General features: G+C 44.7%; 1 protein-coding gene across 3 annotated transcripts in view; it reads left to right on the top strand.

Moving 5' to 3' along the window:
* Positions 1-24,185, top strand: part of CCDC171 (coiled-coil domain containing 171) — a 217,647-nt gene that overhangs the window by 116,833 nt on the left and 76,629 nt on the right. For all 3 annotated transcript variants that reach the window (XM_081893784.1, XM_081893785.1, XM_081893783.1), the window contains 2 exons: positions 10,472-10,617; positions 13,840-13,894. In XM_081893784.1, the coding sequence (XP_081749910.1) occupies positions 10,472-10,617; positions 13,840-13,894 (201 nt within the window). The remainder of the gene's footprint in view (positions 1-10,471; positions 10,618-13,839; positions 13,895-24,185) is intronic.

The raw sequence follows: 24,185 nt of genomic DNA, 5'->3' as shown, positions 1-24,185 counted from the left end.
GACACAAAGGCAGCAAACCAGGCAAGGTCAGGCACAGGATCACCGGCAGGTTCTGGCAAACAGCAACGTTGCTCCCGCAACCTGGGGCGGGGTCCAGCAGCCTTTTATCTCTGTCGGGGTAATGTCCAGTCCTGATTCCCTGGTGACTCATCTCCCTGTTTCGCCCGAAGGCAAGCACTCTTCCTGCAAGTACTCAGGTATCTCCTTTTCTCAGACCTTAGTCTCTGCAGCTCAGGAGACGTCAGTGGGTTACTAGACCCAGGGGCTGCCTCAGCCTCCCCTGACCTCACCAGCAGTGGAGCAGCTATAAGTGATGGCCCAGTTGAAGGCAACGAGGTAATCCCCGCATCTGGAGCCAGGGTAGGCTCAGGCCCCTGACTCGGCCCAGCTGGTGCTTGTTGCAGGGGAACCTGTGCAGACTGGGGCTCTTCAGAATCAGGCCCCAGACTTGGTCCAGCTGCAGCCTGAGGCAAAGGATCCAATGCGGACTGAGACTCCTCTGGCTCCGACTCCAAGCCCAAGTCCCAGGCCATCACAGTAGTTTTTGGACAGTAGGAAAGATGGCTGCTGGAGACTATGGAGAGCATATTCCGCCAGAAAACTGGGCTAGATTGGTGCACTCGGTATCCTTGAGTACGAATCTTTGAGTGCAGATCATGGTTGAGGAGTAGAGACCACAATCTCCAGTTCAGAAGGTTTCGTTAAGCCAAACCTTGGTTTAGCTGTCATGTTGTGCTGAACTAAAAGGACCTGGTAGGAGCAAAGCAGCTGTGATCTCCCTGGGAACAGCCATGTTGGTCCTAGGCCATGATTTGGCTTAGCACAGAGGTCAGAAATTTTTTTAAGCGGCGGGCCAGTCCACTGTTCCTCAGGCCTTGTGGCGGGCCGGAGAAGAGGCACTGGGTGGAACTGGAAGAAGAGGCAAGGGGGAAGTAGTCCCACCCCCAGTCACTGTGCTTCCCTTCCCTTGGGCTGCCACCACCACCGCTGCTGCTTTTGCTTCTCGTGGGTAGACAAAGGGAGCTCGTTCACTGCGCTCTCTGAGCCCCAGGAGCACCAGGGTGGCAACGGAGGAGGGAAGATGGGCGGCGCGAAAGGGCTGGCTCTGGAGAGGGGCTGCTTAAAATGGCGCTCAGCCCAGTCCCCTTCCTCCTCTAGGCAGGGCGGGGAGAAGCCAGGAGGAGGGAGGGAGGAGACGCCGCCGCGGTGTGTGTGTGTGAGAGAGAGAGGGAGGGGGGAATGGAATGGCGCAGGGGGGAAATGGTGCAGCCCAAAAGAGCAGAATCCCCACGCCGATCCACGGACAGTCCGCGGGCCGGATCCTGAAGGCAATTGGGCCTGATCCAGCCTGCAGCCCTTAGTTTGCCGACTCCTGACTTAGCACTACCTGCAAATGCAACCATTGTTCTGGCCTTAATTTGCAACAGCGCCTGCCCTTAGGATGGTTAAATAAGGAGATATATTTACAAACAACAACAACAAAAATAACAACAACTAATGAAAATTGATGTTTGGTTTGCCTTCTGTAGCTTAGTTGAGGGAATGTCCCTACCAAACCCTTTATTATTATTATTTATTTTCTGCTTCTAATGGGTTGTTTTTCTTCTTCTTCTTAAATCTGCCGCGGAAGGCTTAATGGTATTATTGCTTTTTTTGTAATTATACTAATAAACACTTCTTTCCATGACCTTGGAATTTAGACTGCAGTGGGAAAGATTTATTGACTTGTACGTTTGAGGGGGTTGGGGAATGGGATTATTTCACGAGTTAAATGCAAAGGTGTTAAACAGACGTGCACGCAGACCACTTATCCCGGTTAGTTTAAAGCTTTTATGTACCTTTAAGATTTTGTTCAAAAATACAAGAAGGCTCTTGTTAAATCCAGTTTCCTGAGAGATCTTTGTTAGAGCATTGAATCAACTACAAAGTAACTATATTACCTTGAGATGTGCAGAGGGAATCGATAGGCCTATAAAGTTGTGCGGAATTTTTTTCTTAATGTTCTAAACCCTATTTTTTCTGAGCAGCTTGAATATCAATGCATGGGACTTTTCTCTGGCTTCTGATACCTTCTGATATCCAAGTCCCTTATACCTAGCAGTTTTTGTTGGTATTTTAAACTAGAGAATTACGCTTATAGGACTTGCCCTGTGGGCGTCTTTATTAACCTTAACCAACTTTTCCCATGATCTCCTTTTCCTTTTGTGCAAAGCTTTCATCTTTTTCTTTCTTTCCATAGAATTCATACCAAAATAGCCGCTCAAATAGAAATGAGATTGGATATCTTAGTAGTATGAACTCTGCACTAAATCTGTTTGCCCTTGCTCACTTAAACAGACTACCATGGTTAAAGGGAGGACCTTGTAGGACTGCACACTTCATTTCCTCCTTTCCGCTACTCTTTGCCCAACCTTCCACGGCACATTATGACAGATAAATCTCGTGTCTGCATTAATCACGGTGTTTACAAAATCTGAGCATGCTACTACTGTGTCTCCAAAACAGTAGATCCAGACCTTATTGGCGGGTTCACGGCTTCATACATCGTGATGTTCCTTTTTACCTGTTGGCTTGGATCCTGAGAACCACAAGTCAAACGAAGTTTGCAGAACAGGATTTTCCTGTCCATGTTCCTGTGACTCCGAAAAGCTTCTCTGGAGGGCTGGGTCGTTCTTCTGAACAGTGCAGTGTGAGAGTGGGGGGCTGCAGCAGAAAGAGTGGAATCCTTCAAAATCACGTGAAGTTATCCTGGATGCCTGATTTTGCCAGATCTTACCTTCCCCAGCATTCTTCCATGCCCTAGCCCAGGCACGTCCAACTCCCAAGAGACTGCGATCTACTCCCGCTATATAAAAAAAACTGGCAGTGATCTACCCATTGGATAGACGAAAGTTGTTGAGCTTTTTTGTGGAGGAGGAAGATGTTGTTGAGCTTTTTTTGTGGGGGGGGATCAATCAGGATCACGTGATTGACCAAGGACACCCCGCGATTGACCGGTTGGACATGCTTGCCCTAGCCCATCCTTTTCAGGAGAGTCCTGCAACCTTACCGAAACACATGAGGGTCTAGGAAGCTACGGGTGGAAGAGAGGTACTTGGAAGGTCCTCTTCCTCTTGCAGTTCTCTGCTTGCAAGCCATGTTGCTTTCATTATATGACTTGTGCACCTCTACGCCAGTGTGGTGTAGTGGTTAAGAGCGGTAGATTCGTAATCTGGTATACCGGGTTTGATTCCCTGCTCCTCCACATTCAGCTGCTGGGTGACCTTGGGCTAGTCACACTTCTCTGAAGTCTCTCAGCCCCACTCCCCCACAGAGGTAGGGAAAGAAGAATGTTAGCTGCTTTGAGACTCCTTCAGGTAGTGATAAAGCGGCATATCAAATCCACTCCTCTTCTTCGCAACGCAATATTCTAAATATGCATAATATTTCAATATTCTGAACTTTTAGTTTAGCTTTCAAAGTTAAATTGGTTAAAATCAGATAGATAGATAGATAGATAGATAGATAGATAGATAGATAGATAGATATAGCATGAAATAGTGTTTCTATAAAGTATTTCCATATATGTAATATCTGTGTTATTATCAGTGATTAGCCAGATTATATTTGTTTAATATTTTCAGGTCAGGTATGCTGGTGGTTTACTTTAGATTTAATTGCCCCACGCCCGTAGATTTCTTTGTTAAGGTGTTTATAAGTATTAAAATATGTTTGATACGATTTTAAAATGATATTGCAGTGTATGATCATTGCAATGGGTGATCGTATTTTTTAAAAAAAACATTTTCACTATTGTCTGCTATCTCCTGTCTTCTATAGAACGTTGGCAAGCCAAATTTATTTTTAAAAGTAAAAATAAAAACACCAACTTTAGAGAACTTGCACATGTTATTTCTGACAGATCTCTGACAACACTGTAATGTATGGAGGTACCTCATGATGTTTCTACGTCATATGACAGAAGACGACCTGTCAATTTTCAAATGTTAAGAGTTCCAATTTTGGGGGCACATCGATTAAATTCCATCACGAAAAGATAGCCTTTGGTTGCCCCAGGAGGACTGAATTTAAAGATGGCTTAGCAGGAAAAGGTGAATCCAGGGCTTGAGTCCGTATTCTAGAACAAAAGCTTCCACTGTGGTAATAAAGTCAGTTTTCTCTATAGGCAGGATTCTTGCTTAGTATTCTCATTTAATATTCACGTCATGAGTCACCTGACTCCTGGGACAAATTCACTGTAAACAGGATCTTGTTATAACTGTAGTGGGAAGTGAGTTTTTGCAAAAAAAATTCAGAAGAAATTCTGTTTGTGAAATCTCCTTTATAAAAAAATGCACCTCCCAGCTCTTCCTCCCTAAGCTTGTCTCTCACTTCCAAGGGATAATTGGAGTGCAGGATAGCATTGCATTATTGCCAAGTTTGATATTAATATTATTTTAATTTTAAAACATTTTGCCAGCTAATACAGCGAAAGCGAAATGTGGCTAAAGTTATCTGAAGCTGAGCTGGGGTGGCATTGAAACGCACTTTGAACCTGGCTCTGGTTCAGCAAGACTTGCTCATTTATATGCTTGGCTATTTTGTCTTTAACAATATAATGTGTTAAATATAATGTGTCTTAAGGCTCTTTGCATTTCCAAACAAACACTCTCTGCGTCTGCACAATGCTGTAGGCCGGCAGTAGGTGGGCGTTTTGTGTTTTTGTTGTCCTGCTCTCTTTTATCCAGCTTCAACTTTCCAGCGGTTCAAATTTGTCTACGACAACGCTTCCAAGATAAATGCGCTATCGGGCTTTGAAATTTTCCTATTTCTGTAAATATTAAGGCCCAGGGAGCAAAAAAAAGAAGAGAAAGGGCTGTATTGTGGATTAAATGAAATATCTCAAGGCTGTGCTTTTCTGATAACTGAACCTGAAGTGACCTTTCTCAGACACAATTACAGAGCTGTATGTTTTTCCTTTAATTTCATCAGGGGTTTAATTAGTATACAAATAAAACTTCTCTTATCTTCCTCTCTACCTAATTGGCTTGTCTTCGCTTATATATGAAGCATGTGAAAGTGGGCTGTAATTAGGGTGACCGTGTTAACCTTTTTCCCTCAGACGTACTCCTGCCTCCAGGCCCGAAAACAGGGCTTTGGATTATTGCTTTGCAATCACGGCGCGTCTCCCATAGGCTTTCTCATGAGCAGAAGGGCTTTGGGTGCCGCCGCTTCCCACTGCTTAACGGGGAATCTTCATTCTTCTCCCCTCTAAATGTTTATTGATTATCTCGCCGTTCCACACTCAGCCTCCAACAACTTAATATCAGGTGACAGTCAGGAGAGTTCTCCAAGTAATTAGAGTTGAGCATTGGGGGAACAATTAGGACCAGAGTTATTAAACTTGATTTATCCTATTCTCCCCTGAACAGTTTCTTGGATATCAGAACATCGCGCTTTTCACAATCTCTACCCTGGTTGAGAAATTAGTGGCTAGCCCGCTGCTTATCATGGCAGCCTTGTTGCCTTGAGGCACACCCTCTTGGTTTCCGTCGTTCGGCTGGAAATATTAGAGCCCATAAAGTTTATCGGGGGTTTTAATTAGATCAATCTGAAGAAATGGGGAGTGGGGGGGGCAGCAAAGGGGGAAGGCTTAGCAACCGAAAATATATTATTTTAAAGCACTCCGGACTATGGCTCAACCGTTTTTGAGGTTAAGTGATTCCAACCATTTTGGAGGTTTAGTGATTCCAACCATTTTGGAGGTTTATCTTTAACCTGCAAAGGCCAGGTTTAAAAAGCAGAGGTGAGACTTTCTCCTGAAAGTGTCCTGGATAGTCATCAGTTGATGCCTGCAAATTATTCTTCACCTCTCCAGGTCACGTAAACTTTTGTTGCTTTCAGGTTTCCCCTCTAATGTCTTTGAACAACTTGGTGGGAGGGATTCAAAGCAGATTTAGCATCCTTAAAAAAAGAAACGGGAGCCCCCAGAACCTCAAAAATTTGCTAAAATTCCACCTGCTGTGGTTTTATCCAAGGCAAAAAAAGAAAGGTGGAATTTTTTTATTGTAAAAATTGGGTGCAATGGTAGTAAGGAATCATTTTGATGGTTACTTCAGGAGCTCTTCAGAAATGCAAACCCTTCTGAACTGGTTTTCATGACATACTAAACCATGGTTTGGTGTTGCATGAGTGAGACTAAGGCTCACGCGTTCCCTATGGTTTGTGCTTGTTCTCCAAACCAGAATTGCAAACCACAGTTTGATCGTGGTTTGCAGTTCATGTTGGGAGGGCAAGTAACCAACAGAGCTTGCCAGATAGGATGTAATGGCCAGCTTGTTTTTTAGCAGTAAATAGGAAATAACTTGGTGTAGTTTTAATTCCGTTGAGTAAGTGTTTCTAGGTGGAAAAGCGGTTAAATCATTTTGTTAGGAAAAGTGGAAGAAGAGAGATGGTCTAGCCTCTTTTTATTTTCCCAGCGTATAAAGTTGCGCCCTGTTGCCTGCAAACTGAATGCTTGAAACGATGACTTAGCTGCACTCATTAATTCATTGTGTTTGCCTGTGTGCCAATATCACATATAGTTCACACTGTGATGCTAAATGGAAGTAGCACCTTCTTTGCCTTGCTTACTGAGTGCGATGTCAGAACATTTAAAGCACACATGAAGCCCACTTAAACAGGTTGGTTTAAAACCTATTTAATCTCAAATGGATTGCACCCTGTGGTGCAGTTCTGTATATTACATGTTTTTATTATTGGCAAGCAACTCCGAAGCCTGGCTGAAGTAATAATAATTATTATCATTTTAAAAAAAAAGTTGCAGTCTAGAGAAGCCTGTGTCTATCTTCTGCAGGCAGAAGGAGGTTTTTAGTCTACTGCTATCCACCAACAACGAGTGACACGGGTGGCACTGTGGGTTAAACCACAGAGCCTAGGACTTGCCGATCAAATGTTCTGTCGAATCCCCGCGACGGGGTGAGCTCCCGTTGCTCGGTCCCTGCTCCTGCCAACCTAGCAGTTCAAAAGCACGTCCAAGTGCAAGTAGATAAATAGGTATCGCTCCGGCGGGAAGGTAAACGGCGTTTCCGTGCGCTGCTCTGTTTTGACAGAAGCGGCTTAGTCATGATGGCCACATGACGCGGAAGCTGTATGCCGGCTCCTTTGGCCAATAAAGCGAGATGAGCGCCACAACCCCAGAGTCGGCCATGACTCTTCTCAGTGTGGAATCTCAACATTAAAAAGACATTAAGGGAGTGATGGTCTAAAGTTAAACTCTGAAGTCCCCCCCCCCATTGCCCTGCACTTGGGTGTAGGAAGGCAAAAGACCTGCATGCAAGGAATAGCATATTCTGTATAAGAATAAAATAGAGTTAAGTTCAGATTTATAATGTACAGAATGTGTCTTGTTTTGTAGTCTCATATTTCTGTCAGAGAAATATTTGGTGCTGTTTGTTTTTCTTAAAAAAGAAAAAAAAAAGGACAATTTATTCTTCCTGCAGTATCAAAAAGGCTTTTGAAGCAATGGATTTATCTTGTATATGATTTTTTTTTTAAAAAAAAAAAAAGGGAAAGGGGAAATTCTTGAGTAATGCAATCTCCCTCCCACCAACCCTTCTAAATTCGATTAACTGAATTTTGCGTGGATGTAGTATGCCCATGTGATAAAGAAAGTATATGTGGCAATAGGCACATTCATCCTAGAAAACTGTTGTTACAAGATAACCATATTTTCTCCTTCAGCTGTATTTTCACTGTCTTGCAGACTTTAAATGTACATTTTGCATTTAAATACTAGTTAAAATGCAGTACAGTGGTACCTTGGGTTAAGTACTTAATTCGTTCCGGAGGTCCGTTCTTAACCTGAAACTGTTCTTAACCTGAAGCACCACTTTAGCTAAGGTGGCCTCCTGCTGCCATCACACCACCGGAGCACGATTTCTGTTCTCATCCTGAAGCAAAGTTCTTAACCCGAGGTACTATTTCTGGGTTAGTGGAGTCTGTAACCTGAAGCATATGTGACCTGAAGCGTATGTAACCCGGCGTTACCACTGTAATAGGAACTGGACTCCCCACCCCAATTTCTTATTTCTTCTCGGCATTCATTCTCTGAGTCACTCCCAAGAGGAACATCTGTATCTGAAGATCTTTGAGGCCCTCTTGTCAATCATCCTATGTACAACCATTTCAGAGCAATGGTACCTGTAGAGAAATAATCTCAGAACTATTCTTGGGTTCACGAGCCTCATTTCCAATATGTATGCGATGGTTATTGTTTTCATGAATTTGCAGAATCCTCCCAAGGTGTGTGCCCACGTCTTTCAAAAGCAATCTTAGAAGTGGCCCTCTGCTTCCCAGGTGTTTGATATAATCTGAGGTTGCCCTGCAGAGGTCCTTTGGGCTTCCGTTCCACAGTTGAGTTTCCATTGACATAGGCTAAGTTTGCCTGCTCAGCCTTCTTGGAAATCAATACCCCAAATTCTTCTACTGCTTGATCTTTCAAATCCTCAGATGGAAGATGTTAAGAATAGATGTAAAGCATTATGCAGATATTTTAAAATTCCTGGCTCCATTTTGAAGGTTATAACTTTTTAATTTGTCAAAGTAGCATATAGGAATTTAGTCCTGCTACAGTACAGCTAAGTCCTTTTGCAATAAGCATTACAGCCGAAAGGTAAACTCTTATAAAAAGGCGTATTTTTGGAATTAGATTTTTGTGTAAGAAACCTTAAATACAGACAAGAATAAACAAAATGCAGAGACTACGAAAAATCTAATATAGCCCTGGCATATCTCTAGGCTCCACAAATTGTAATATCTTTCAACAATAGGGAAGGTTAGATTAAAAGAAGAGCTTGAGCTGTGAATTGAAAATTGGGCTTAGCAAATCCAGAATCCTTTGAAAACATTACCTTACAGCAAACAGAATAAAGGCCTTGATTGTAGTTTGCATGCAAGTTGTCTAATTGTTCGTCCTTTGGGGAATTGCGTGCATGAATGTATCAATCTAAACTAATTTTCTACTTGAAGCATTTTATGTTAGAGAGTAGATCCTGGGGAAGCCTTCAAGAGATGGAAGCTGCAGTAAAATGTGCAAATCAGAAAAGCCATACGACTCACTTACGGAATGTTTGTGTTTTATACAGTGGTACCTCGAGGGGACGCAGGTGGCGCTGTGGGTTAAAGCCTCAGTGCCTAGGACTTGCCGATCAAAAGGTCGGCGGTTCGAATCCCTGCGGCGGGGTGCGCTCCCGCTGCTTGGTCCCAGCGCCTGCCAACCTAGCAGTTCGAAAGCACCTCCGGGTGCAAGTAGATAAATAGGGACTGCTTACCAGCGGGAAGGTAAACGGCGTTTCCGTGTGCGGCTCTGGCTCGCCAGATGCAGCTTTGTCACGCTGGCCACGTGACCCGGAAGTGTCTCCGGACAGCGCTGGCCCCTGGCCTCTTGAGTGAGATGGGCGCACAACCCCAGAGTCTGTCAAGACTGGCCCGTACGGGCAGGGGTACCTTTACCTTTACCTCGGGTTAAGTACTTAATTCATTCCGGAAGTCTGTTCGTAACCTGAAACTGTTCTTAACCTGAAGCACCACTTTAGCTAATGGGGCCTCCTGCTGCCGCTGCGCCGCTAGAGCACAATTTCTGTTCTCATTCTGAAGCAAAGTTCTTAACCTGAAGCACTATTTCTGGGTTAGTGGAGTCTGTAACCTGAAGCGTATGTAACCTGAGGTACCACTGTAATTGTCAGAATGGTATTGTAACAAATTAAGGGACTATAGAATGGGTGGTTCTCTCTCTCTCTATATATATATATTGTGTGTGTGTGTGTGTGTGTGTGTGTGAGAGAGAGAGAGAGAGAGAGAGAGAGAGAGAGAGAGAGAGAGATCTACAGGATGGCCAACTTGAATAAAATATTGGGGGTGGTAAGCCCCGCCCCTTATGATTGATCACATGATGCAGCGCACTCACACCATTTGAATGGCAATGCCCATCAACTGGGAGGTGGGCCCTCAAATATTTTATTGGGGGGCTGAAGGCCCCTCGACCTCTTGGCTCCTATGTATATTTATGCCATCTGTTTCATCTATATTTCTATTCCTTTCCCTCCTGAGTAGCAGTTTTCCATTAAAACGCTTCCATAAATTGAGATGCTTTGGGGTTTCTCTTTTTAAAATATACTTTAAATTGCACGGGTAACCCTTCATCCGAAATACTGTAATGAAAGCATAAAATAACTTAAAAACAATCTATACAGCACCTGTAGTATCTGCGATTGTGGCAGGTGGGAGTGTTCTTGTGTGCTGCCGTAATGCAGTTAATTTTTTCAACGCGCTGGATGTTGTAAGGAAGGGTAAATAGATACTATTTTTATTAGAAAATAGCCTCAATCTATTTCACAGTCAGTCTGTATTCCTCTTTGTTTAATAGCCTATGGCATAAATTGAAGTTAATTATCGGAGCTGACAAGTAACTCTGCTTTCTGTCTGCTCCCAGAGTCTCTCCGAGGCAAAGATGGAGCTGAGAAGAAAAGATCAATCTCTGCGTCAGCTCAATAGACATCTTACCCAGCTGGAGCAGGACAAGCGTCGGCTGGAGGAGAGCATACGCGATGCAGAGAGTGCCCTCCGCATGGCAGCCAAGTGAGCACTGGGGCCTTGGGGAGATCACTTGAAACAGACAAAAGATCAATTCCTACTTTCATGCAAAGGGTTTTAGCCTTGGATAATGCAGCGCTGGAAAACAAAAGTACAGCTGCCTGTCTTTGAAATTTAGTAAAAGATCCTCTTGAAGGAAGAAAAGTTAGTTCAACATACTAATGGTCCATTTCAATCATTGCGGAGCCCAAGGATGGGTGTGATTTTAGGACAAGCGGTGCTGCCCCTCCTCTCTTTCCCGTTGCACAGCGCTCGAGCCACCATTTCAGGCTAGCAGACTTGAATTCAGCAAGCGGTCCTGGCGAAAGATCAAAGGGCTTGATATGAAAAGCCGGCGTAGGGCAATACGTGGCAGACTAGAGCGAGGCGTATATTGCATCTGCAAGAATGAAGATCAGAATACTTGCACATGTTGGTCTGTAAAACTCTGTGGCAACACACAAGCACCATCATTGGCCATGCTTTGTGTCGGCTGATGGTTGCCGTTTGCAAAGACCTGTGCGCTGGCAAATCTGGGTTTCTCTCTCCCTTCAGATCTTCTCAGGACCATCCTTCCTCCATTTTAGCTCTGATGTCTTGGCTTCTTCTTAAACAGCCACCCGCCGCCACAAGGATCTCCCAACCCTCAGCTCTACTCCGACTTCCGCCTGCTTCCTTTAGCATCTGACGCTACTTCTGTCGGGTCCAGGCTCAACCTCAGCCTCTTCTGAGCCTCTTCTTCTGTCACCTCAGTGACAGTTCCTCTGTGTCACCTCACAGTCTTCCCCCTGCAGGCAGTGCTGTGCATTTATTGTCTTCAGTCAGAACCCTCTAACTCAGGGTGGTCAAACACACATCTCAAAACCCACAGGCAGCCCTCAATGCCTTTTTTCAGCAGCCTTCGGCAACATTTGACCCATCAATTCAGCCTTTGAGGATGTTGCATTCCCAAAGCCGACAAAGCAGAGGCGAAGAAAGGTGGGGGCGGTCTGCCCTGGGTGTCATCCCTGAGGGGGGGTGACATCACCACAGGTGACACCCCCCCAGGACACTTGCCACTGCCGTACCCCCATGGGATGCGCCCCGCTGGTAGCGCACCCCCACCGGCGGCCAGCCCTGCCCCCACAGGCCGTGCTGGGTGCCGGAGCAGCTAGCTTCGCCTCTGTGGCTAAATGAGGTGCTGGTCTTTGGGAAGGAGGCGTGAGGGCTCCAGCCATGTTCTAGAGTCCTTCCCTCCTCCTTCCCAAAGCCTAGTTAGTTATTTCCCAACTTTGGGAAGGAGGCAGGGGGAGGGCTCTAGGACCCTGCCAGAGCCTTGTGCCTCCTTCCCAAAGTCCGACACTTCGCTTAGCTGGCTTTGGGAAGGCAGCGCAAGGCTGGGGTTGGGGTCAAAGGTTGGCTTTGTTCCCCTCCTGCATGCAACGAGGCAGTGTGTGGCCCACAGGTTCCGTGGCGAAGTACTCTTGTGGCCCACTTGGTATGAAAAGTTTGAACTGCCCTGACCTAACAAATCGCAAAGTTCACTCTGAAAATCCTACAGACATATCATTGGACTACAGTCATACCTCAACTTGAATGTGCTTTGGGATGAGCGTGTTCAAGTTGCGCTCCATGGCAACCCAGAAGTAACGGAGCGTGTTACTTCCAGGTTTTGGCACTTGTGCAGATGCTCAAAATGATGCCATGCGCATGCGCAGAAGTGGCGAAAAGCGACGCGTGTGTGTGCAGACATGCCATCGCAGGTTATGTTTGCTTCTAGATGCGAACGGGGCTCCGGAACAGATCCCGTTCACATCTAGAGGTACCACTGTATAACAAAGGGCCGAAAAGGGCAGAAATAACCTACCACAGCTTACGCTTTCTGATCAAATTGACCCATATAAAAGAATCCACATAAATTCTCAGCTGTCATGATGGAAACCCTCACAAAACATACATTAACTGTATCAGCCTAGCTGATTTGTTTCAGACATTCAACCCCTTTCTCCCAGGCTTCAAAAGTAAACTTATCAGTCTATTCTATTACTGCTACTACTACAATAATGTTAATTTATTACCTGCCAAAGGACTGGTTATAGCAATTAAAAATACAACATTATTACGAAATTACAAAGAATGAAAACTAACATTGCAATCTCACCACAACTCACGGTCACGAAAGTGATAAACTAAATGGCTTGTAAATTTCAACTTTCTTGACATACCTAGCTAGGCATGAGATGACATTAGGAATATATTAGTTCATTCTGCCCAAAGAGGTTATTCTGAGTTTGGTTGCTTTTCTCTCAGTATGGTAAAACTAGGAAGTTTGGCAGTACACAACGATATGTGAAGCCAGGCTTCTCGTTCTCCACTGGAAAATGAGAAGGGAGATCTTTGCAGGGAAGATATGGCAAGCAGGGGGATTTTCCACATACCCACCACTGTCCTCTCAAAACTCTGCCCCTCTGCATTCCCTAATTAGGGCGTAAAGAAAGGAAATGTGGTGGCAGCATTCAAAGGATAAGCCGTGTGTTGGCCATTGCACACCTGAATGCAAGGCCAATTTTGGCAGGTGTTCTTAGTAAGGAAGTCATTCTTTTTAGAATGGGACTTTTGACCTAAACAGTGATGAAACTGTAACAGTCAGGGAAAAAATCTGCATGTACATGTTCTTTTATAAGAACTGTTTGGTTTGTAAATACTGAACTGAATAACTCAACAGCTAACCAGATTGTTAACGGAATTGAAGACATACTCCTTTACACTGTTGAAACCCAAGATAGACCCTATTCTCAACATTTCTAGGTACACTAGGATCCAGATGATCCTCAGCCACAAGCATTAAATTCTGAATTTGTGGAAGCATCCATAGCAGCTCATTAGCAAATACTAGACAGACTCGGAGCCTATCCAATGTTGTCCAGTGTGGAATCGTAGGTGGAGCTGTTATCGGCCCCCACAGTGGAAATTTGTCAAGACTTGCTTATCAATCTGCTTTCTACAGGAAGCACCATATGCTTCACCTTCAGTCTGCTGAAGAAAAAGAAGAGAAAGTGTTGCCTGTGGCAGTCTCTTTATAGCTACCTAAGCTAAGCATTTTATACTTGCATCAGAGTTATCCAAGGACAGCAAATCTTGAGGCTGTTGACAAAGCTAATGGATGTGACATTAATTGTGACTGTAAACATGCTAGCCAGTATCTGTTACGAGTTGTTTTCTTGTTTTCTTTTTTCTTTCCTTCAACAGAGACAAAGAATTAATCGCTGGCCATATGAAAGCAGTAGAAGCCAACCTTCAGAATGTGAGTAACTTGCTTGACTCACTCCCTGACCCTCAACCCCAGTCACATTTGTATCTCAATAATAGTATTTTTGAATTACTTTTTTATTTTATTTTCTGTACTAAAAGAAACACTGGTATGGCCACATTTTAAAAACAATGTCATGATAAAATGTGACTACGTCTCAAGTCCCAGCTTTGATCAGTGCCGCTTACCTTGGTCAAGATGATGTGTTAAAACATGGGTCAGCAAACTTTTTCAGCAGCGGGCCGGTCCACTGTCCCTCATACCTTGTGCGGGGCCGGACTATATGTTGCCATGAATATGATCCACATTTTTGGCAAAAACCCTTATTGGGACCAAGCCCAACATTGCCCAAATGTAATTTTTTTGGGGGAGGGGGGTTCCCTCATACACCGCCGCTGCTTCCTTTGTGTTTTACGCATTGACAGTCGTTATTTCTCTTGTAAGGCAGGGTGAGGGACTGAGGTAAGCACGCCATTCCTGTCAGCCCTGGAGAGTGTGTGCGCATGCGTGATTGAAGGGAAAAGCCATTGGCCACGCTAAGTCAGGCCGCTCAAGCAAAAATTTATTTTCCCCACGTGAGAGAAGACAAGGCGGCGGCTATTTACCTTTCCATGCACCGTGTAGCTAACGAACAGCCTCCCCAGCAGAGCGCAGAACTGTTTTGGAGTGCAGCCACCCAGGCGCTCCCCGCTTCCTCTGGCGGGCAGCACCGCCGCCACAGACATGGGCAGGCGTCGCTCCTGAGGTGCCTCTGGGCCTCTACCTCCGCAGCTGCTTTTGCTGAGGTCAGTCACCAGCAGCTCCATGGTGGAGATCCGAACTGTGGCTCCTTTTCCCTCCCCCCCCGGAAGAAAAGGTTGCTGCGTGCATGGCGGATGGAGAAGGGGCTTGGCTCGAGCAGCCGCCCGCCTCTCTTTTGACCCCCAACACTGGCTGAGTCTCAAAAACCATTGTGCCCACATTCTGCCTAGATTCCTGGACCGTCTGCGGGCCGGATCTAGAAGGCAGTTGGGCCTGATCCAGCCCACCCACAGGCCTTAGTTTGCCGACCCATTCTTTAAAACAACAACACATTTGTGCTGTCCAACTCATGGCACAGCTCATCTGACACCATACTAAGGGATACAAATAGGTGGTTTCAGGCCAAGTCGCACAGCTAAACCTCTTCTTCTCTTGCGCTCTTTGCCATCGCCAAACCTATCAGGAATGCCATGCCACAACAACACATTTTCCCAACTGTGCAAGATTGAAAAGGCCTGAATTCTTTCCCCTTCAACCTTGATATGAGGAGACTGTGAGCAACTTCAAAGTTCCCAGACCACAGCCACTCAGATGTTGCTCCTTTGTGGTTGAATGGTCCTCAGCAACATGCATCGAATACAGCTTTCCTCTTAAGGTGAACTTGGACCATGGGGGCAATTCACTAGAGGAAAAACTGCTCCTTGGGGGAGCTATACCTAATGTACACCTGTCTGTACTAAAGCAATAGATCATAAGCTCAATGTTAACTTTTCCTAGGGATTAGAGGAGTTAACTTCTTTGATCTATAATGTTGTTGATTTCTGGATTGTGTTTTCTGTGTTTTGGGGTTCTACTTTAAATTACTTATCACAGCACACAGCATCCGGGATGTGGGTTCTTTTATGAAATAGATAAAATAAATATTATATTGGTGGTTGCTTTCTTGTGAGCAGTCTGGAAAATCAGGCCAGAAAGGTAACTGCTACTCTAAAATATTAATGCGTACTATGCTTTTTCACTGCTTCTTCTTCTTCTTTTTTTATAACTAACAGCAGGAGAGCATAGCCGCAAAAATTTAGAAAGATAAGAGTTTGCTCTAAGACCTTCCATTGTGGAAAAAGGCCTGCAGTTGCAGTAACAGAATGAGACTTAGGAAAAATCACTGGTGCTAAATAGATTACTTTTTATCATGTTTTGATGGTCTCATTTGTAATATACACAGGAAAGGGGAAGGTTGTATAGTTACTTATCTACTTGGCTCAGAGGTTGCATAACCCATACCCTCCAACGTTTCTCCAATGAAATTAGGGACGTCCTATTCCCTAATCATCATCATAATTTTATTCTTTATACCCCGCCCATCTGACTGGGTTGCTCCAGCTACTCTTGGTAGCTTCTGACATATATAAAAACATAATTAAACACTGAACATTAAAAAAGCTTCCCTATACAGGGCTGCCTTCAGATGTCTTCTAAAGGTGGTATAGTTAGCTATCTCCTTGGCTCTGAGGTTGCATGACTCCATACCCTCCAAAGAAAATAGGGACATCCTACCATACCCACCAACATTTCTCCCATGAAATTAGGGACGTCCTAAGGAAAAGCGGGACATTCTGGGATCAAATCAGAAACCAGGACGGCTTCAGAAATCCAGGACTATCCCTGGAAAATAGGGACACTTGGAGCAGTACTTATTACAGGACCTTCAGCATGTTCACACGTCTTGCCCCACAAGGGGGTCCAGTTTGGCCTGCGAAGCCATTTTCCTGCAACCAGGCTCACCCTCCCATCAGCTGACGTCACCAGGCTTGAGAATTTGTAGAACCCCAAAGCATTTAAATAAATTTTGAGGTTCAGCCAGCCAGATCCCCGCACTGTCAGGAATTCCCAAGTCTTTGTGGTTTTCCCACTTGCACCAAACTATTCCTGCTTACCCCTTCCATCCATTTTATATGCACCACTGTCCTTGCTACTGATTTCCTAAAACGAGCACAGGCTTTCCTCGTTGTACTTAAGACAATTCAAAATATTTTACCACTCAGGTCTTCCCAAGATCTACTTACCTTTCAAGTCTCCTTTTGTTCTCTCCTGTTCCAAGAAGTTTCCTTTTGACGCAACAGTCAGCTTGGAAAACCTTACCTTCCTAGATAAAGTGTGTTCCAGACTATTCCATGGCAGCTTCTGCCTCTTCGCTTTCCCTTTACAGTTCAGAAAAGCTGGAATTGTGGGCTTAAAATACGCATTCTTCGTCCCACTCGGCTCAGCGGGGCTACTTCCAAGTAAGTCTGCAACAGATGAGAAGATTAGAGTTAAATTGCTGTTCAGTACATAACAAATTTGATAGAGGATGGAGAGAGACCAGATAGCTATCTGGTGAACTAGTTCAGCGTTGATCAGTACAGATATGATTTAGTACCGTATCTTAGTGGTTTTATGGTCTGTAGCAAACTGTTTCATTTCAGTTCTCAGTGTCCACATAATTTTAAGTACCTAGTGCATCATTTAAAGAGGACCATGTCATCCTTCCAAATTCACGTCCCTGCAGTATATACCGTATTTTTCCGTGTATAAGACTAGGTTTCCCCCCTAAAAAATAATGTCAAAAATTAGGGGGTGTCTTCTACACGGATACATCTCCCCCCCATTTCTTCAATCTGAGTCCCCAAAAGTAGGGGGCATCTTATACATGGGGGTGTCTTATAGACAGAAAAATACAGTACAGTATGTGCTAAATACAATTTAGCCAGAAGGCAGCAGAGGTTTAGTTTTACTTTTCCTAGATGGGCTCCCTTCCCAGTGGTTGATGAGCCCCACCTGCCCCTATACTTCCCTCTACAGAAGGTGCAGAAACTGCCTTCTTGACTGTTGGATCCACTGTTGGCCTCTGTCAGCCTGTCTTCATATGCAGGGGAAGTCCCTAACTCACTGAGGGTTTGAGACCCATCAGCTCCCCTCGCCTGGTCTAGCCAACCAGTTGAAGTATGCTGTCGTATGACGACAACTTCTAAGAGCCACAGGTGAGAGCACGGTGCAGTGGGGGGACCAAGGTGGATGAACTACCCAGAAGGATCACATCATGTGTGTCCCCCCCCTAAAAAAGGTAAAGGACCCCTGACATTTAAGTCCAGTCGTGAATGACTCTAGGGTTCTGGTGCTCATCTTGCTTTACTGGCTGAGACAGCCAACGTTTGTCCGCAGATAGTTTTTCCTGGTCAAGTGGCCAGCATCACTAAGCTGCTTATGGCGAAACCAGAGCAGTGCACGGAAACGCCGTTTATCTTCCCGCTGGAGCAGTACCTATTTAGGTTGGCAGCAGCTGGGACTGGGTAACGGGAGCTCACTTCGTCGCGGGGATTTGAACCGCCAACCTTCTGATCAGCAAGCCCAAGAGGCTCGGTGGTTTAGACCACAGGGCCACCCGAGTGCCCCCCCACTACCCCTCCCCAAACTCCCAGACAGATGAATGCCGACAAATAGACACCTGAGTACGCATTCTCGCATTAGTTTTGACACACTTTTCTAGAGAGAGGTATTATATTCCTCTTATTGAGAGAAGTAACTGGGGGTTTGAGTTTGCTTTAAAATGAATGCTACAAGGATCTGCAACATAACCTGAGCCCTGGCGGAACTGGCCTGAAAGCACAGGCATTGGTTCCATTTGTCTGCCAGCAGCGTCAGCCGTCATTGGAACAGTTAGGGGAGCGAGCACATTCCCCTTGGCATCATCTCCTTACACTTGCTCCTCCTATCCAGGTGTTCAAAGCCACATCTACAAGTCATGCCCCCCCAATCGTATCCCTGTTACCTGCCCCATAGCCCTGCGCACATCTGCAAAGAAGTTGTGGAAACGAGGGGCTTTCTCTAATCGCATAAGCTTCCTATGGGTCTTAGAACCCTTATCTCACAAGGTTCCAAACCATGCAAGGACCCTACATGGAGAGAAGGCATGGTGTTTCGGGCCTTCCCCGTCCCACACGTGAGCAGTGGTAAGCTGGGCTACTGGGATAGGGCAGAGGGTGCAGGATAAGCTGTTGGTGTCCTGATCTGCCCCCTCGCACAATTCTAACCATGGAAGCCTTGCATGGGGCTGCCACCAATGCGTATACTCTCACAAGCAGGATCTTGTGAGAAGAGCCTTGGACCGAGTTGTGCCTTCACCAGCAAATCCCAGTATCACCTTCAGGAGAGCTGCTTCCCATCTTGAGAATCATAGTTTTAACAGCACATCATTGGAAGAGCCAAATAACTGGCTTTGCTGGATCAGCCCAGGACTTGAGTCTCCTTCAGATGTCAGCCAGAGACATCCGGAAGCTCGCAATCCAGGCGTGGCGGCGGTGGCCAGCCCCTGTTTATAGTCTAGCATTGTTCATCCGTATTGCCTGAGAACATTGCTCCAAATTTGGCCACATCCTCAGAAGGGTTACTTGTATACGCTATGTTTACAGAGGAGACGCCAGGACTCCTACTAGTGCAACTGCTTTTTTAATATTCATATTGTGCCAGCAATGTACTTGGATTTGTGCTGAACCTTGAAGCAATCCCAAGGACTTGAATTATTTGGAGATTTAGATTAAAACGATGTTCGAGTAATAGATTTTTCTGGTGCATTTAGATTTTTCAGTAAAAAGGCCAGGGGACCCTCGTTTTTTGAATGGGCCCTACAGATACTTATTTGCTTTCTGCTTGCTTTGTGCAGGAGTCTGACGATGTTATGAAATATCTCTCCTTTCTGTGTGTTCCATATTTTGGAAAGTTGCGAATCACAAATATGGAATGCAAGGCTCAGGTGTACTTGACAGGATAGTGACAGGACTCTGAGGTGGCTGTTGCATGCATTGTACCTATTCTTGGCTTTTGCCGATCAACCTTGTACCTGCCACAGGTGAAACGGACCAGTAGACACACACACAAGAAATCCACAAGGAAACAAAATATTTTTAAGAGTTTCAGAAGCACCCATTTGTTGCTGTTGCTTTAAAAATGAGGGCTCTGTGAAACACGATTTGGAACACTTTGATCTCAATTAGGATCATGGTATGTTTATATTTCAATAAGTACTCTTTCCTCCTTCTGGAAGAAACATGGGCTGTGAATTTTGAAAAAAGACTATCTATCTATCTATCTATCTATCATCTATCTATCTATCTATCTCTATCTATCTATCTATCTATCTATCTATCTATCTATCTATCTATCTATCATCTATCTATCTATCCACACTGTACATAAGCATTGCTTTTGAATAATTCCTCTTAGTGCATTTATTTTGCAAATGCCTCGATCAGCCTTTTTGTTTTGTTTTGTTTTGTTTGGCTCTCCTAATAACCTGGCTTCCTTGATCCATGTTCCTAAAGATCAGTTGTGCAGGACATACAGGTGTTGGCACAGCTGGCTTGCTGATGACATCTCTGTCCATATAGCTGTCTAGTGTGCCATCATTCATATTGCTCACTGTCATTCTGACCTAGCCAAGCTAAAAATGGTACTCCAGTTCAAGAGGGATTTAAAAACCTTGACAAACTAAAGATAAGACATTGCAGAATGTCATATCCATGTGTTAAACTGTTTTTAGCTTAGACATATCTAAGTAACTAATGCCAGAGCCCGTCTGTCTTCATTTTTTTTTGAAAGTATGAAGTGTGTGTGTGTGTGTGTGTGCCTTGCCTTAAGTAAGGAAACATCCTTGCATGGAGTACTGTGAAATTAGTTCATGCGTTAACCGTTATTTTATCCAGACATGGGTTCACTTCCAGCCCAAGGTCAATGAAATCTGTTCATAAGGGACATATTCTTGTGCACATCCCGCAAATACAGAATAGCTTTGGCATTGTACTTAGTGTTTGCTTAAAAGGGCCTGGATCAAATTAATCTCTCATCCAATTGAGCTTGGGTTTGGTGTTTCTATTTTATTTTTTAAAATTCTAGACTTTCCCCCCTCCCAGAAATGTGTTTCATGAAATTATAGAATCATATAGCTAGAAGGTGCCATGAGGATCAAATTGTCCAATCCCCTGCAATGTAGGAATATTTTGCCCAATCTGGGGCTTGAACCCACAGCCATGAGATTAAGAGTCTCATGCTCTACTGACTGAGCTATGTATTTTTCTGAACTTTCTTTTGTTAAAATAGAAGACAATTTCCCTTTTTCATTTCAGCCGATACATGTATCCTTTTAAAAATCTGGTGGTTTTTATTGCTTGTTTAAGAATATATAGGGTTTGGATGAGTAGTCCATTGAAAACCAGGGGGCTTGCTTCTAAGTAGACATGCAGAAGATTGTCCCGGAGATGTGTGTTTGAGACTATACTGTAGAATGCAAGCAGGGAACTGATCTAAGATGATCCGGATCATCCCGTCCCTTGTGGCAGTAACCTCCAAGTACTGAATTAATTCTGTACCTTACATCAAATCGCTTAAGGATTAATTTGCCACCGTCTGCGAGCAAACATGAAAAAGGTTGCTCATGACAAAAGCACTCCCTTGATGTAAGGAGCAGTTCAGCAAAATAAGCAGGTGAATTAATCTTAAAACATACGGTTGAAGTAGCAGGGAAGAACCTAGTCACAAGGACTAATAGCCAATTTTTATCTATGGGAAGAATTCCTACCTAACGCCAAATGGTTTGAGGCTTTGCATAAAATTTGGGTCCAACACCCTAGTCGTTAGTTGGTTCAATTCCTAAAGAAAATTCACCACATAATATTTTAGGCTCTTTCCACCCTATGCACATTCATCAGACCCTGACACATAAGCGCCTTATTTGAACGGGATGAAAAGCAGAAATTGAGCTGGGTGTCACCTGCATATTGGGGACACCTTGCCCCAAACCTCCGGATGACTTCACTCAGCAGTAAGCATGGACGACAAAATAGAACCCTGAGAGGACCCCATAGCGTAGGTGCTGGGGAACCGGGCAGCGATCCCTCAGACCATTTCTTAAATCGGCCCTCCAAGAACCAGAAGCAATGCTGGTCGCAGTACTTTGAAGAGCTGCCTGTAGGTGGTAGATTCAGGAAATCTTTAACGGGTGTCAGAAGCTGGAGGGGTTAAAAGGAAAAGAAAGGGCATCATCCAATAGAACACTATGTCTTGAGAAGAAGATTTCCATACTTTGTCAACCCTTAAGTGATATATGTCAACTTGGTTAATAATGTGCCCTAGACACGAGTGATTAAAAAAAAAAACCCTACTATGAGAGATGTCTGTTTAGAACCACTTTGAAGACACACATGAAAGCACATGAGAAATTGCAACAACTGCATGTTATTGTTCTTCTGAAGGACGTGAAACACGACTTTTGCAATATTCCTCAAGTATTGCTTTCAGGATCCGTCTCAGTAACAGAGTTTGCAAAGAACGGTGAGCTCTCAACTCTCTTCTCCCCACCCTGCCCCATCCTTTAGTATAGCTGTTTTAAACTGCATTCCTCTGAACTCCAGGGTTCCTCAGATTCCTATCAGGGGTTCCTCAAGGAGAAGGTCATTGCTTGCAAACGAGCTTCCTGGAAGACAGTGTATCTTACCCTGAAACATGTAGCTGCAGGGGAGTATTGAATGTGTTCTTGCTATCATGTTCTTGTAGTTTGTTCAGTGCATGAATCAGGCCCCATGCGCCTGGGGCATGACATAAATATCCAGATTAACCTTAATTCTTTGCTTCCATCATTTTTACCCATTTCCAATCAGAGATTTTTCTATCTGTGATCAAAAACGTAGGCTCGTGTTGATTTTGCTCTCTCTCCTTTGCCCTCCAAGTTAAAGACGTGAATATTCCATTGATGGCTTTGGAGTCGCTATTTCTGCCTCGGCTCTTGATTTGTGAAAATGGGTGGGATGATGGCGATACCCTTCAAATGGTTGTTGGGAGGCTGAAGCAAAGCCCTTGGACTTGGCGGTGCTGCTGTTCTTTTTCATTTTTGTCCCACTTACCAACAAGCAGCTCTGGGCAGTATACACAGGGGCCCAACATTGCGGGGGGCTGTGTGCCATCACACGCATGATGACTGTCACATCAGGGGAAGTCGACTGGGCCACCTCCTGATGCAACGTTTGTGTGCCAGGCCACACTGGTCGGCCTGGGTCAACATCCCACCAGGCTGTGCTGCGTTGGGGTGGTATTCTGCCTCCTCTGCCCCCTCAAGATTGGGGTGGGGGGCCTGGGCTCCATCCCAGTGAATATTGGGGAAGCTGTAGAGGCCTCAGTTCCATAGAGTTGGCGCTCCTTGCTGTATATACACCTCTTTTCCACACCTCACCCTTTTTATCCGTAACCCTGTGAAAGTCATTTAGGCTGAAAGATAGTAACCAAAGATCATGGCTGAGTGACAGTGTTAGCCCAGATATCTTGGATTCAAGTCCGTCGCTTTATATTAAACCACTCTACTAAGCCTCCCTCAACAGTTCGCTTTCAGAAGCCATCATACTAAACCAGATTTTTAAACTGTTGTAACTGCCTGATGGTGAATTTGGTATAACTAATGAATGCTCGACCATAGAGAGCTGGACCATAAAGAAGGCTGATCGCCGAAGAATTGATGCTTTTGAATTATGGTGCTGGAGGAGACTCTTGAGAGTCCCATGGACTACAAGAAGATCAAACCTCTCCATTCTGAAGGAAATCAGCCCTGAGTGCTCACTGGAAGGACAGATCCTGAAGCTGAGGCTCCAAGACTTTGGCCACCTCACAAGAAGAGAAGACTCCCTAGAAAAGACCCTGGTGTTGGGAAAGATGGAGGGCACAAGGAGAAGGGGATGACAGAGAGTCAGATGGCTGGACAGTGTTCTCGAAGCTACCAACATGAGTCTGACCAAACTGCGGGAGGCAGTGGAAGACAGGAGTGCCTGGCGTGCTCTTCTCCATGGGGTCACGAAGAGTCGGACACGACTAAATGACTAAACAACAACAAACTGCCTGATGGTGAATTTGGTATAATTAATGAATGCTCGATCAACGCAGTGTTGGTTTAGACAGCCTCAACTAATTGCTGCACTGTTAGTTCTTCTTTGAAGGAGGAAAGGAGTTACTGCAAAATAGTACTCAATTCCCCTCCACCCCCGCCACGCATCCAACAAAGGATATTTATTTCCTCCACAAATGAGTGCATATGGGTAGATGTCTGCTTCATCTCCAAAATATGCATCTTGTTTGTATCAAAAAGTTATATTTAGCTGTCCAAAATATATTAATATTTCTTAAAAGCAAATGCCCAGTTGCTGTCAATAGTCTACGAGGCGGTTTAGGCCCATGGGGAGATTTGGATGTTTGACAAAGTGCTGTGGGTGTCACCCGCTCTGGCTATTTCTCTTCCCAGCCCCACAGATCAGCCCCCAGGCAGAGGAACAGAGAGAAAGCATGCACCTATGAGCTCTTTTTTTGCTTTCCCAAGGGATTCAAATAAAAGTTGTATCCAGTAGAATCAGTTTGCATCTTGGAAAAACACACAGAGCTGAAAAAGGAAGTGAGAAAGAGCGCCAATCTTCCGACGTCCTCCTTCAGCTCCTATGTACTTTTCAATGGAGGAAAAAGTTGCCACCCTTGCTGCCTC

Source organism: Podarcis melisellensis (genome assembly GCF_964234715.1).
Source record: "Podarcis melisellensis genome assembly, chromosome: 17".
Classification (NCBI taxonomy): Eukaryota; Metazoa; Chordata; class Lepidosauria; order Squamata; family Lacertidae; genus Podarcis; species Podarcis melisellensis.
The sequence above is the reverse complement of the archived record's forward strand: the minus strand, read 5'-3'. Positions and strand labels throughout refer to the sequence as shown.